This window comes from Peromyscus eremicus, chromosome 8a (assembly GCF_949786415.1).
Source record: "Peromyscus eremicus chromosome 8a, PerEre_H2_v1, whole genome shotgun sequence".
In the NCBI taxonomy this organism is placed as follows: Eukaryota; Metazoa; Chordata; class Mammalia; order Rodentia; family Cricetidae; genus Peromyscus; species Peromyscus eremicus.
Window position 1 is genome coordinate 10,518,926 of NC_081423.1, and position 15,393 is coordinate 10,534,318.

General features: G+C 49.9%; 1 protein-coding gene across 1 annotated transcript in view; it reads left to right on the forward strand.

Annotated features, from left to right (window-relative positions):
• The first annotated feature begins 1,347 nt into the window (after nt 1-1,347).
• Coro7 (coronin 7) overlaps nt 1,348-15,393 on the forward strand; it is a 56,032-nt gene continuing 41,986 nt past the window's right edge. The window contains exons 1-6 of the mRNA XM_059270098.1: nt 1,348-1,534; nt 4,414-4,510; nt 5,590-5,664; nt 10,455-10,525; nt 10,945-11,128; nt 11,774-11,850. Coding sequence (XP_059126081.1) covers nt 1,475-1,534; nt 4,414-4,510; nt 5,590-5,664; nt 10,455-10,525; nt 10,945-11,128; nt 11,774-11,850 — 564 coding nt within the window. The 5' untranslated portion in view covers nt 1,348-1,474. The remainder of the gene's footprint in view (nt 1,535-4,413; nt 4,511-5,589; nt 5,665-10,454; nt 10,526-10,944; nt 11,129-11,773; nt 11,851-15,393) is intronic.

Below are 15,393 nucleotides of genomic sequence, written 5' to 3' on the forward strand. Positions count from 1 at the left end.
TCAGTTGAGCTGTATGTCCTATGGCAACTTCATCTATCCTTATATTGCCCAGGCTAATTTCAAACTTGTGGGATCAAGCAATCCTGCCACCCACCCTTGAAAATTACTGAGACTACAGATGTATACTACTGAGTCCAGCAAGAATTACTTGTATTCAAGCTAGAGAGATGGATCAGCAGACACGAGCTCTTGCTGTTCTTCCAGAGGATTTGGAGTTTGATTCTTGTATCAGGCAGCTCCTGACAACCTGTAACCTTGTTCCAAAGGTTGCAATGCCCTCTTCTGACCTCTACAGGCATCCTCACCCACGTAGTGCACATATAGATGAGTGGGCAGGAATACACACATAAACAAAAGTAAAGGTTCAAGAGTTAAGAGCACTTGTTCTTGCAGAAGACCCGGGGGTGACTCTCAGCACCCACACAACAGCTCACCACTGTCCATAACTCCAGTTCCGGAGGATCCAACAATTCTAACTCAGATTCTCATGTTTGCAGAGCAAGCACAACTACCCACTGAGCCGTCTTCCTGGCCCTGCTCCCCCAACCCTTTTTCTTTTTTAAATTGGCTTTTTTTTTTTTTTTTTTTTTTTTTTTAATATGGGCTCACTTAGCAGCATAGGCTGTCTTGCAAACTCACTATGTAGCCCAAGCTGGCCTCAAACCTAGCGATGGTGGCACACACCTATGACCCCAGCCCTCAGGAGTCAGAAGCAGTCAGATCTCTGAGTTGGAGGCCAGCCTGGTCTATAGAGATAGTTCTAGGACAGCCAGTGAGGGCTACACAGAGAGACCCTCAACTAGAAAAACAACAACAACAACAACAACAACGAGCGAGAGAGAGATTCTCACAGTAAAGGATGCTTAGTAGTCCTTATCCCCTCAGCCTGCCCTTTCCAAATAGTGATTTGCTGCAAGCTCTTGTTCCAACACGTGCAAGGCCTAGTGTGACAAAATCTGCCTTCTTGATTCTGCTCCACCATTAACACGCTTATGGGGTCAGCTGCTTATCCTCAGTTTCTAGTCTAGTTAATTCTGTCTGTCCTGCTACTTGGGGAAGTAGACAGTGGGACAGATTGCACACAAGTCATTGAAAAGCCTCAATCCCACTGCAAATCTAACCCCAGGGCAATCTGAAGTGTGGTCTCTTAAGTACGAGGACAGGGGCAGCTCACATGACCTCCTACTGGTGCTGTGGTCCCTCAGGCATCAGGGCGTGATTTCTCAGGGCGGCCTGGCAGCTATTGGCTGAGAGGTGAAGCTGGCGGCAGTCGCACGGAAGAAGGGCGATTCAGGGGCGTGCCCAGATGGGCCGCAGGCGCTTCCTATTGGCTGGCAGCATGTCGGGGCGTGTCCTCCACAAACTGCGGGCGGGTGGGGCTGCAGGCTGCGGGAGCCCAGGGTAGCTTCCTATCGTGCACCTGAGAGCTGACGCCCCTAGTCGTCGAGGCTGCGCTCACTCTGTCCCAGCCGCCATGAACCGTTTCAAGGTGTCCAAGTTTCGGCACATGGAGGCCCGGCCGTCCCGCCGAGAGGTGAGCCTGGCCCGCGGACCCCGCTCCCTCGCTCCTGGTCCCAGATGACTGCCATCCTCTTGTGCGAGCCGGCGCACTGCACACCCTGGGCTGCAAAGACCCTCTATCCGCCCCGCCCCGAGCTTTCCACCCGGAACCGCTCCCTTCAGCTGAGCCCCAGAGTCCAGGCCGCCCCTTCACTGCCTAGAGGACAGAGTCCGGAGATCTAGTGACGCGCCCTGGCCGTTGGGTGATCCCGGTAGGCCTGGCCGGTTTGCCTTGCCCCGGGACCCCCAGGAGGCCTCGCAGCCCTCCCAGCCACCTCCAGGCCTCTGCTTCCGGTCGGCCTTGCTGGGAGCCAGGCTGGGAAACTGCAGAAGTGGGGCTTCTCCTTCCTGCTGCCTAGGATCGCCTCTGCCTGGGGCCAGGCTGTGTAGAGATGCACCCCTTTCTTGTCTCAGCGAGAGTGAGGGTGTCATCTGGGGGAGGGAGCCCCTTGGCCAGGCACGCTTCCTCCCTTGGGTTTCCGCCGGCTCTTCCTTCTCTGCTGGCGCAAGCTCTTCCCTTACTAGGGTGATGCTGCTAGTGGCAGTTGGGGCCTGGAGAAGCTAGAGCAGGTGGATCCCATAGGAAGTGTCGAGAAGGACAGCATGTTTGATGAGTATGCTTCAGAGACCAGGCCAGCCCCAGCCTGTCTCCTCTGTTATTTGGAAAGCCTGGAATGTCTTCGGATAATTGAGCTTGGGAATTGACCTCTAGTGACCTGTCAGTAGCCCAAAGTGAATTATGACAGCCATGGTCCATTTTCATTTTCTGGACAGTATCCTCTCTGGACTTACTGTGTGCTGCCCAGCTTCTCCAGCTAAAGCTGGAGTGAACATTATGGCATTTCTCCTCCCCTGTGGCACTTAACAGCCTTAGGAGGAAGATGGCCAGCAAGCACAATATAAGTGCATTGAAGAACACACAGGGGTGTGTGGGTGGGCTATGATGTTTAGTGGTGAAGTCGGGGTTAACCCTACTTCAGTGGAGAACACTGCCTGGGAGGTGGATTTCAACTGAGGCCAGAAGGGTAAGAAGTAATCGAAAACCTCAGGGGGGGAATGGAAAGTGGACCCAGGGTGGACAGAGGGCATTAGTCAGGCAAAGTATGGGGACGGACGAGTACAGGGCAGTCCTGCAGAGGAAGAAGTTGGGTTTTGTTATGAGTACAGTGTGGAGCCATTGAAAGCTTGAGAGGAAGTGTTTAGTATTTCTATTTGAATTAAGGCCATTACTACGAGTGCAGTAATTACTACTGAGGGGTCTGGGGAGACCTTCAGGGGCTTCTTCCAGTGTGGACCTTCATCCAACAACTTAAACAGGCCCATGGAACTAGGGGCCTCAGGGAGAGCTTAAAACAGTTTACGTGATTGGAGGTGGGAGAGCAGACTATCTGTCCTCCATTGCAAAGCTGTTGTCTGCCACTGTACAGGAAACATGAATCGGGAGGGCAAAGTGATGTGTAGTGCCGATGTTCTACTGGGTGGAAAATGGACGATAAAATAGAAATTTAGGTGGTGACGTGCGCAAGTGAATGCGGGCGCTTTGTCACTGAGGCAAGGTACATCTCAGAACAGTGCTTTGATATCAACAGAGGAAATGGGGACCTTGCTGATCTCAATTGCAGGACAAGTGCTCTTCCTCTCCCCCACATGTGGGGGTGTTCACATCATTGCCTTTTCACTTGTCTAAAGGAAGAGCATGTTCTGAGGAAGCAGGTCTTTACCCTCTCCCTGCTGAGCGTTAGTGTTCCCAGGGGTCCCTGGGGGAGCCCTCAGCAGCGGATCTGCAGAAGCCAAGCCCATCTTCTGTTAGATTGTCTCTTCTTTGTTACCTTCTCCATCTCTGAACTGAAATGTTCCCCCCACAGACACATGCACTTCCTCCTGACAGCTTCCTCCTCCTTATTAGGGAACTGATTTGCTAAATAAAGTCACCCTCTTAGCTACTTAGGTTATTCCAAGAACATTTGGTATTTTTTTAAGGGACTAAGTGGGACAGACCCAAAAAAATCCAATTCCATATCCAAAGAAATACTTCTCTGATGGTGCAGCTTTAAGGTGGAGTCCCCTAGGGCTGAGGAATCTGCTTGCTGTGTATCCATGAAGGCATGAGTTTGATGTCTAGAACCTAGGTGATGATGTGTGCTTATAGTCACCACACACCTGCACAGACAGGTGGACATCTGGAGCTCACTAGTCAACCAGCCTCCCTGAATTTGTGAGTTCTATATTCTGGGTAAGACGCTGTCTCAAAAACCAAAGTGGGGGGCTGGAGAGATGGCTCAGAGGTTAAGAGCACTGACTGCTCTTCCAGAGGTCCTGAGTTCAATTCCCAGCAACCACATGGTGGCTCACAACCATCTGTAATGAGATCTGGTACCCTCTTCTGGCCTGCAGTCATACATGCTGTATACATAGTAAATAGTAAATAAATAAATCTTTAAAAAAAAAAAAAAAAAAAAAAAAAAACAAAGTGGGACCGGACAGTGGTGGCGTACGCCTTTAATCCCAGCACTTGGGAGGTGGAGGCAGGTGGATCTCTGGGTTCGAGGCCAGTCTGGTCTACAGAGCGAGTTTCAGGATGGCCAGGGCTACAGAGAGAAACCCTATCTCTAAACAAAACAAAGTGCGTTGGCTCCTGTGGAATTACACCACAGATTGTCCTCTGGCCTCCACATTCTCTCTCTCTCTCTCTCTGTCTCTCTCTCTCTCTCTCTCTCTCTCACACACACACACACACACACACACACACACACACACACCCCTACAGAGAAGATGGAGTTTCCTGTATTATGGCCCTCTCTTGGCATGAGCAGAGACCTGACACTCACCGTGTTTCTTATTGTTCATTTGCAGGCCTGGATCAGTGACATTCGTGCAGGAACGACTCCCACATGCGGGAACCACATCAAATCAAGCTGCCACTTGATTGCCTTCAACTCTGACCGCCCAGGTAAGGAAGTAAGCATGGGAGAAAGATTCAAACATTGTCACCATAGACAGGTGAGGAAGAAGGGCAAGCTCCATCCACACTGGAGAGCTGGAACTGCCTGGGCTGGAGGGAGGGGCAGGCCTTAGACCCCTATGCACTGGTCAACACAGAGCAGTCAGATAGATTTTGCGTAGCGAGTGCTTGTACATAAATCATGACGGTTGTTCTAGCCAGGCAGGAAAGAAACCAGTGCTCCTGTTTTCAGCCGTCTGCACAGACAATTCTCCTCCTTATATTTGGGCCTTAGGTGGCTGGGATTGATCATAATGAAGATCTGAAAAGTCCTGTGCCAGGTGTGGTGCGGCACATCTATAATCTCTGCTCCAGGAGGCCAAGTCTGGAAGATTGTGAGATGCAAGCTAGCCTGAGCTACCTAGTCCCCGTCTCAAAGAAAAAAACAAAAGAAAAAAAAATCTTTAAAAAACAGAAAAAAGATAAAACCCTGTGTTAGTTGGGACTTCCTTGGCTGTGACAACACAGACAAACCAATTTAAGCACAGGATAAATACCTTTTTGGCTGACTCAGGACTTCAAGCAGAGCTGGATCCAAAGGTTCCTAAGTGCTCTCCACGCCCACTTTCTACCCCCACCCACTCCCATCTCTTTAGTTTTTTCAGAGTGGCTCACATTGTAGCCCAAACTGGCTTCTGACTTGCAGGATTCCTCCTGCCTCGGTCTCCCAGGTGCTGGGATTATAGGTGTGAGCCATCTCACTTGGTCTCCAGTTTTTCTCTTGGTCCCCCCACCTGGCTTGGGGTGCTGGCTTCCTTGTCTGGTGAAGATGGAAGGGGTAGCAGCCGACAGCCGAAAGCTGACCTCATGTGATCTGCAGCGTGAAAAAGAAAACCTCGTTGTCCAGTGTTCTGTACCCAGTGCAGATAGTTAGGTTGGGGAAGAACTGAGGTCCCTTCAATGTCAGGAAGAAAAGTGACAGCTGGTAGAGGCTTTCACATGGTTTTCAGTCTGGGCTCCTCTTGAAGTCCTTTGAAGGGAGGTAAGTGGCACTAGTTGAGCTCAGAACCGCTGTGTTTGTTTAATAGGTGTATTGGGCATCGTATCTCAGGAAAGCCATGGAGAGAACAAGAGGCACGTGGCCTACCTTGGCTGCCATTCAGGTAAGTGGTGCTTGATCAGGGAAGCTTGGGGCCAGCAGCTCACAGCAGGAGGAGGAGGTATCAGTCCTGGGCTCCAGATATCTTACCTGAGAACACGGGCACACACACACACACACACACACACACACACACACACACACACAGATAGACACAGACAAACAACTTTATGGCTCCTAGCCCTATGTTCTCTGGAGTCCAGCAGGACGCCTCTCATTTCCAAGGCCCCTTCCCAGCTAGGCTGCTAAAAGCCATGCAAGGAAGTGGCTGTGCTGGGCTGCAGGGTGGAGATGGGCCATTACAAAGGGCTTTTGCCTGCTGCAGCTGCTTCTGGGGTCTCTAGCAGCCTGCCCACTTTGGGGAAAGTTTGCTATCCTCTAGGCATTGGCCTAGCTGGCTTTGTCTCCATAGCTGTAACCCTATGGTCTAGATCTCTCTTGTTGAAGACCTGGGGTGAAGGAAGATGATAAATTCTTAGTACTCAGGCAGGATAAGGAAAGGGAGAATTGAAAGGAGGGGTACTACTCAATGTCAGAGTTATGATGGTGATGATTAAGGTTATTAATAATAAAAGCCAATATTTCCTTTTATCCCAGCACTCGGGAGGCAGAGGCAGGTGGATCTTTGTGAGTTCGAGGCCAGCCTGGACTACAGAGCGAGATCCAGGAAAGGCACAAAGCTACACAGAGAAACTCTGTCTCAAAAACCAAAAAAAAAAAAAAAAAAAAAAGCCAATATTTATGTAGAGTCCTCTGGGTGTTTTCCAATCTAAATTTGTTTCTTTTTTTTTTTTTTTTTTGAGATAGTGTTTCTCTGTGTACCTCTGGCTGTCCTGGAACTCATTTTGTAGACCAGGCTGGCCTTGAACTCAGAAATCTCCCTGCCTATGCCTTCTGAATGCCCGAGTTAAAAGTGTGTGCCACCACATCTAGCCTAATGTAAATTTTTGTTGTTGTTGTTTGGTTTTTCGAGACAGGGTTTCTCTGTGTAGTTTTGGAGTCTGTCCTGGATCTCACTCTGTAGACCAGGCTGGCCTCGAACTCACAGAGATCCTCCTGGCTCTGCCTCCTGAGTGCTGGGATTAAAGGTGTGCACTACCACCGCCCAGCAAATGTAAATGTTGTACAAATTTTTTATGTGTATGGGTGTTTTGCCTGCATATATGCGCACCACATGCATGTCTGGTGCCTGAGAAGGCCAGAAGAAGTTGTCAGATTCTTTGAAGTTGAAATTACAGGTGGCTGTGAGCACCATGTGGGTGCTGGGAATTGAACCTGGGTCCTCTGAAAGAACAGCCAGTGCTCTTAAGTGCTGAGCCATCTCTCCAGCCCATTAATCCAAACTTTGAAAAGGTTTTGAGGTGTCCTTTGGATATGTAGTGCTTGTTTTAAGTGAAGAGTTGGTTTTTGGTTAGGTTTTGTTTTGTTTTGTTTTTGTTTTAATGTATATGGTTGTTTTGCCTGAACATTTGTACCACATTATTGTAGTGCCCTTAGAGGCCAGAAAATGATGTTGGATTTTCTGGAATCGGATGTAAAGATGGTTGTTAGCTGCGAGTTTTTTAGATAGTTATAGGTACCAGCATCCTGTTTCCGAGCATTTCTGTTTATCTAGATCCTCTTTTTTTTTTTTTTTTTGTTTTTTTTTTTTGTTTTTCGAGACAGGGTTTCTCTGTGTAGCTTTGTGCCTCTCCTGGAACTCACTTGGTAGCCCAGGCTGGCCTCGAACTCACAGAGATCCGCCTGGCTCTGCCTCCCGAGTGCTGGGATTAAAGGCGTGCGCCACCACCGCCCGGCTATCTAGATCCTCTTATGGTTAGTAGAAACCTTGGCACAGCAGTCCCAGGCATCCATTATTTTACTCCAGTTCTAAAGCAAGGGTCTGACTTTATTCTCATGTTACTCCAGTTTAAAGCAAGGGTCTGCATTTTATTCTCATTTTACTCCAGTTCTAAAGCAAGGGTCTGCACTTTATTCTCATGGCCAAAGCCATTCGAGGTTGACAGGAAAGCAGGCAGGAAACCCTTGGACCATAGCCACCCAGCCCAGCTTCTCCTAAGGTAGCACATCTGGCTGCACCTCCAGTTGTGGGAGGCTCCCAGGATTCACCCCACAAGTTTCTTTTTGGCTTAAGCAGCTGGAGTTGATCTCAATTTTTTCCCGGGGAAGGGGAATATGGTGGTACAGGATGAACCAGAGCCAAAAGGGAAAACATGGCTGGTGGTCTGGGATAGAGAGGAAATATGGAGGGTAGCGGGTAAGGATGGGGCTGCGGATGGGACAACAAGCCAGCATCACCAATGCAAGAGGCACCACTGCTGTCCCTACTGCTTGCCTTGAGGTGGGTGAGACAAGGAGAGTGGGGTGGACATGGACAGGCAGCCCTTACAGTGACTTTGGTCTGGATTTCTAGCCAGCAGGATCAGGCAGGAGCAGGCAGCTGGCATCTAACAAAGGAATGAAATATGGTACTAAAATCGAGTCACAGGATGAGTCCTTGCACACATAGACCTCCCTGACATGTTCTCACGACAACCCAGCAGTTAGTTCTGCAGTACCTTCTCAACTAGAAAAATGAGGACTCCAAAACGCAAAGGGCAAGAAGCATGCTCGGAAGCACACAGCTAAAAGGAGTGGGCTGAGGTTAGTTCCTGCAGCTGTGCTTCAGAACTGTGCCTGTCAGTGTGGCATCGTGTGCCTGCCTTCCCTCAGTTGGAACAGCAGCAGGTCCCGTGGCCAGCCTTACTACCTACATCTCAGGCTGTTCAGGAGCCGCCATTGCTCTGCTCCCCTGGCTGCTAGGTGGCCCAGGCAGGCAGCCTCCAAAGGCAGGGCAGTAGCCAGGGTCTAATGTACCCAGGGTCTTCCATCATCGGCACTTATGTGGGCCAGAATAGCACTTAGTATCTCTAGAGCAGACTTTTTTCCCTGTACCTCCTTAACCTTTATATAAGTGTGTGTGTGTGTGTGTGTGTGTGTGTGTGTGTGTGTGTGTGTGTGTGAAGGAGAGAGGCAAGAGGCAGTGTTGAGGTGCACATGTGTCATGGCATGTATGGAGGTCAGAACAGAAGACAACCTTTAGAAGCTGTTTCTTCTTCACTGTGGGTGGGTTCTGGGGCTCAGACTCAGGTCACCAGGCCCACATGGCAAGTGCTTTTATCTGCAAAGGCATCTCACAGGCCCAGTGTGGGGTATTTAAAATTACTACTGATCTAGGGAGATGGTTGAGCAGGTAGAGGCACTTGGTTTTTGTCTTTTTGTTTTTTTCCCCCAAGACAGGGTTTTTCTGGTTAGCCCTGGCTGTCCTGGAACTCACTCTGTAGCCCAGGCTGGCCTTGAACTCAGAGATCCACCTGCCTCTGCCTCCTGAGTGCTGAGATTAAAGGCCTGTGCCACCACCACCCAGCAATGGCATATACTTTTAATCCCAGCATTTGAGAAAAAGAGACAGGAAATCAGGAGTTTGAGGTCATTCCCTACAATATATACAATATATCAAGTCTGAGGTGAGCCTGGGCTACATAAGACTACCTTGAAAAAAGAAAGAAAGATTAGAAAACAGATTTCTTATATGTTACAACAAAAATCGATCTCAAAAACCACAAGAAAGAGAGGCTGGAGAGATGATTCAGCAGCTAAGAGCACTGGCTGCTCTCGCAGAGGATCCGGGTTCAGTTCCCAGCACCCACAGGCAGCCACAACTGTCTGGAACTCCATTCCAGGGGAACCTGATGCCCTTCTGGACTCTGGGTGCTGTATGCGTGCGGTGTACATACATATACACTGTAGGCAAAACATTCATGCACATTCAATGATAATCAAATTTTTTAAAAAGCAGAGAGGGGGGATCGGAGAGGTAGCTTAGCACTTAAGGGCACTTGTGGCTCTTCCAGAGAACTGGGGCTCAATTTCTGTCACCTATGTGGTGGTTCACAAACATCTGTAATTCCAGTTCCAGGGGACCTGACATCTTTTGGCCCCTGTGGGCATCAGGCATGTAAGTGGTGTACAGACATACATCCATTGGCAAAGCATCCATATACCCTATAAAAATAAAAATTAAACATTAAAAAAACAGACACTGGTCTGAATAACTCCATACTGCACTGTGTGATTCTGCGTTAATGTGCAAAGTAAGGGCCATCAGACATTTTCTGTAAAGTTTAAGGCAGTATATATCTATATCTATATCTAGATATAAAAGATTTATTTATTATGTATACAATGTTCTGTCTGCATATATTCCTACAACCCAGAAGAGGGAATCAGATCTCATTATAGGTGGTTGTGAGCCACCATGTAGTTGCTGGATATTGAACTCTTAACCTCTGAGCCAATTCTCCAGCCTGGCAGTGTATGTTTCAGGATGCAGAGACTATACAGTTTCTGTCCCAACTCCTCAACTCTGGGTAGCAGGTGCTTCACAGTAGTAGAGTGTGTGTTTAGTATACATGAAGCCCTGGGTTTGATCCTCAGCACTAAAAAAGAAAAAAAAGAACAAAACCCCAACTGACCAGACCTAATAAAGTTACTTAACTCTGCAGTTGTTGCTGGAAGCAACACAGACCACACAACACATGCCAATGCATGGCAGAGCTGTGCTCCAATAAAACACAGAAACAGCAGCCCAAGGACTCACCAAGATATGTGTTGTAGGAAGAGACCTACATGTGTCTAGTGTCCAGAGGAAATGTGGCTTCTTAATGTGGGCAAAGGTGTCACTGCTGAAACTCTGGAAGGATCTCACTGGGTCTGAAAGGGACATTCAACAGATCCGATTGCTCCTCCGTACAGATCTGGTCACTGACCTGGACTTCTCTCCATTTGATGACTTCCTTCTGGCCTCAGGTTCAGCTGACAGGATGGTGAGTGGGGCTGGTTGGAGGAGCTGCTTATGAGCCCTGGCCTCTGTTCATGCCCTTGCCGGCCCCGAGTGCCTGTTCAGGGCTGCTTTTGTGATCTGCCCTTAGAATGCATGACTGCCCAGGGGAAGCAGGCTGGGGTGGTGTGTGAGTCTGGAGAGGATTGCAGAGCCATGCCCAGATTCAGGCCATCCCTGCTGGTCTCTGATCACACCTCCTCTCCCTGGTTGGGCTCCCTCCCTCCTGTCCATGATGGGATATGTGGCTCCCAAACCCTAACAGGTAAGATGCCTTGACTTGTATTGTATTGGCCTTGTTTCAGCATGGGACCTTGCTTGCTAGGGCCAGGATAGCTCTGGGCAAGCCTGACTGGAGCAGTGAGGCTCCTAGCACCTGGACCACAAACTTGGTCTTTCTTTCAGATAAAGCTGTGGCGGCTGCCAGGCGCCGGAGACACCCTTCCCTCTGTGCCTGGCGTGGTGCTGGGTCCTGAGGAGCTGTCAGTGGAAGTGCTGCAGTTCCACCCCACTTCAGACGGTGTTCTGGTGAGCACTGCTGGCGGGGCCGTGAAAGTCTGGGATGTAGCCAAGCAGCAGTCCCTGACAGGTACGGCCACTCTGGAGTGGCTGCCCTCCTCTGGCAGCCCCCATCTGGACAACCCTTCCCTTCTCTGTTGTTTTTAGTAGTGGGGGGGGGGTGTCAAGGATGGGGTACAACTCTGTGGTGAGTGCTTGCCTCGCATTTCTAAGGCCTTTGGTTCCATAACCAGAAACCTAAAAAAAGAAAGGAAGAAGGAAAAAGTACCAAAGTATGACAGGCATACAATATACATTCTAAAGCTTTGTAATAAATAGTATATCACTCTTCATTTCTGGTAGGCATCTATTGTGCTCCAAACCCCCAAACTGCAGAAAAAGGAGGGATATGGACGAGCAAAGGTGAGGGTAATGTAGTGGGGTATGTGTTAGAGTGAGCAGAAGTAAGCACGGAGAATGAGAGCCAGGCTGAGAAGCAGGGGATCTCAGAAGATTATTAAATGGAGGCATGTCCTGATGAGGGCAGGCTTAAAGAAGGAAGCCTCTACATGCATCTGTAGCATGTGTGGATGGAGCTGCTGTCCCTGCCCCTCCAGGCTGAAAGACCATCACTGCTGCTGACTTGGCTCCTGAGTGACCCCAAGGCAGGCCTACCCTTCTCTACATCCCTGGTGCCCTCATCACCTGGTACCTGACCTTGGCTGTCTCCCTACAGAGCTGGAGGCCCACAAGGACCTGGTGCAGAGTGCTGTTTGGAGCCGGGATGGAGCCCTTTTGGGCACGGCGTGCAAGGTAAGCAGGCAGCAAGCAGCCTTAAAACTCAGCGTGGGGCTAGTATGGTCAGGAAGGCTTCACACCTCATGTGCTCTACAGTATGAGCTGAAGAGCCCTGAGTCAGGATGAGTGGGTTTTTTTTTTTTTGTGTGTGTGTGTGGTTTTTTTGGTGGGGGGGGAGTGGGGGGGTTTGTTTGTTTTGGTTTTTCGAGACAGGTTTCTCTGTGTAGTTTTGGTGCCTGTCCTGGAACTCACTCTGTAGACCCGGCTGGCCTTGAACTCACAGAGATCCGCCTGGCTCTGCCTCCCGAGTGCTGGGATTAAAGGTGTGCGCCACCACCGCCCAGCTGGATGGGTGTTTTTGAGCTCCCTGCCGCACCTGAAGCCCTTTAAAAGAGACTTGAGGAAAGTTCCATGTTGCCGCCTGCTGGTCTGTGCTGTTTGGTTGGACTTTGGTGTATCAGTAAAGCTGTCCCAGCTGTCTGGATAGTTTCTCCAAACAGCTCCTGTAACTTCCAACTTGCTTCAAGGACAGTACAGATAAGTGGGCAGTTGAGGCCTGCAACTCACCTCTGAAAGGGACATGGTGCTTTGAACTGATCAGATTGGTAATAGGAATTTGACCTCGGCCAGAGGCTGAGGACAAAAACCCTGAGAAGAGTTCCTTCCACGGGCAGGAATGGCAGAGTGAGCATGTGTCTGTGGGACATCTGGAGACAGTGCCAAGCCTTCAGGAGTAAGTGCTGGTGTTGTTCCAGTGGCAGTCGGCAGGCAGGAAAGGTAAAGCCAGAAGGGTGGGTGGTGACCTGTGTATGAGCAGAGTTTCCATTTGACACACTACTGTAGCCTCTGTGTGGACAGAACATGGCTGAGGTGGGCATTGTCCGTACTTCGTTTGGGACTGCCATCAGGGAATGAGTAAGAGGACTGTACTTGTTCTGGGCTGGTAGAGAGGGAGGCCATAGAGCTTTTGGTGGCAGATTGGATATGAAGAGTGGGGATTGTGAGTTTGGATCTTGGGTACCAAGAGAGGAGCCCCACACTGAGACAGACATGCAAGCAGGTCTTGAGAGTTGGAGAGTGCCTTGTGTGAATGAATGATCTAGACAGTACCGCTACCATGGTGGTTGGAGGTGTATTGAGCTGGTTACTTGGAGACCTCCCAGCTTGTCTGGACCTGATGGAATCCTGAGCAGAGTTGAGCAAAGGATGGAAAGGGAAGTGCGGGTTGTGCCAGAATCGGGGATATTCTCAGAAGGGAAGAAGCTAAGAGGAGTGGGGCCTGGGATCCAGGCTGGAGGGGTCACCAAAGTAGCTGTGCACCAGGCTAGAGGAAACCTGGAGTTGGGACATTTTTGATAGTATCAGGGCCTGAAGAGACTAATGAAAAATGGCAACCAAGAATGATAGTGCATGCCTGTAGTCCTAACATAAGGCGGTAGAGGCCAAGAGATCAGGAGTTAAAGGCTAGCCTGGACCATGTTATGAGTTTGAGGCCAATCTGGACTATATAAAATTCTATCCTAGAAAATAACAAAAGGAATGGGGAGTCGGGAATGCAGGGATGGGGACCAATGAAGGCTTCAGGCCCTGAGTCCTTCCAGGCCCGTGGGCTATACACTTGAAGGGTCCTCACTTCCTGTGTTCTCATCTTCAATCTGCCATTTTTTGTTAGGCACATTGTCAGTGTTTATCAAGTTTTCTTTCTGGTATTGTTCATTATTCAGTGAGTTCCAGATGCTGGCTTGAGCTCTGGAGATTGAAAAGTCATATGACCCCAAGACACACTTTGGTTAGTTTATTCGGGTTTAGCACTAGAGGATGGGAAATACTTCCCAGAATGGAGGCTTGGCCTTCATTCTAGAAAATGAGGCCTGGCTACAGACAAAATGGGTAACCCAGTCAGGGAACCAGCCCTGATGGCATATCACCTGAGTCAAGACCAGCCGCTCCTTCCTTTGAGAAACCTCTATGCCCCTACCTCACTGATGGGATGGTCCAGCCCTTCTTTTTCTCTGCTCTGAGCCCCATTTGCCACCAGAATTGGGTAGGAAAGGCAAAGAATAATAGCCCAGTAAGTATGGGCACTGCCTGGCCTGCTGCTATCTTTTTTTTTTTTTTTTAAGATTTATTTATTTATGTATACAGTGTTCTGCCTGCACATATCCCTGCAGGCCAGAAGAGGACACAGATCTCATTACAGGTGGTTGTGAGCCACCATGTGGTTGCTGGGAATTGAACTCAGGACCTCTGGAAGAGCAGCCAGTGCTCTTAACCCCTGAGCCATCTCTCCAGCCTACCTGCTGCCATCTTGCAAGGCAGTTAGAAGGAGAAAGCCAAGCCCAGGGGATTCATGCTGGTTCCCCACAGGGAGACATTTCCCCTCTAGACCCAGAGGCCGAAGTGCCAGGACAGGAAGTACATGTTTCCCAAGCAGGTGGCACAATAAAGTTATGAACTTGTAAAGTGATCCCTGCTCCTCCCTCTCCTTTCCAGACCTAGGTGTGCCACCTGTGGGGACACACCATCTCTTCCAGGCTGGCACCTGTTGGCACATGCTAGCACGAGTGGGTACCTTGATTATGTGCCCACTTCTGCCTGCCTTTGCTGGAAAGGTGTCTTGAGATCCTGGGTGGTACTACTGGCCCTACTAATACAGTCCTGGGAGCAAAAGGCTACCCCCTAGGACCACAGGCTAGGTGGAGATGCCCATGGGTTTGCATAGGATGCCCAGAGTGCTGTTGGAGCGGTAAGTGAGCTCACTCCATAAGAGAGAGTCAGCACCGCTCTTTGCCAGAGGTTGTGGACCAGGCTCTGGCTTTGTGCAGTTGCTGCTTGTGGATTGGGCCAATGTGGCATGCCGCTTCCCATCAGAGGGACCTGGTTCTCAGTTCTGTCCTGATTGGGCCAATGTGGCATGCCGCTCCCATCAGAGGGACCTGGTTCTCAGTTCTGTCCTGATTGGGCCAATGTGGCATGCCGCTCCCATCAGAGGGACCTGGTTCTCAGTTCTGTCCTGATTGGGCCAATGTGGCATGCCGCTTCCCATCAGAGGGACCTGGTTCTCAGTTCTGTCCTGATTGGGCCAATGTGGCATGCCGCTTCCCATTAGAGGGACCTGGTTCTTAGTTCTGTCTTGCTGCTGCTGGTGAAGGGCAGTTCTGCCTCTCAGAGCACCCAAGCTAACCCTAACCTCTAACGACTGAGAAAAGAAACCAGAGGCCACTAGAGGGCGAACGGGCACCACAGATGGTGTGCTTGGCCTGCTATGAGCTCCTGGCAGCCTACTTAGGCCCCAAGCCTGGCCTAGAACAGCCTCAGGCCTAGCCTACTCTGAACCTGATTTACGTCCAGCCTTAAACTGCTGCACTTAGTGGCCCAGCCTTCTCTGTGAAGCTTGTTGCATGCCGAGAACAATGCTGCACTCCCAACTCCAGTGCCCTCCCTGTGAGAGATGCTGCTGCTACCTCCTTGTCATTGGGTTCAGTCTTGCTCAGGTCACAGAGCTGGTCAGTGGTGGGGTTAGCATTTGAATGTAGGCCTCCAGCTTTCCTCAGCAGC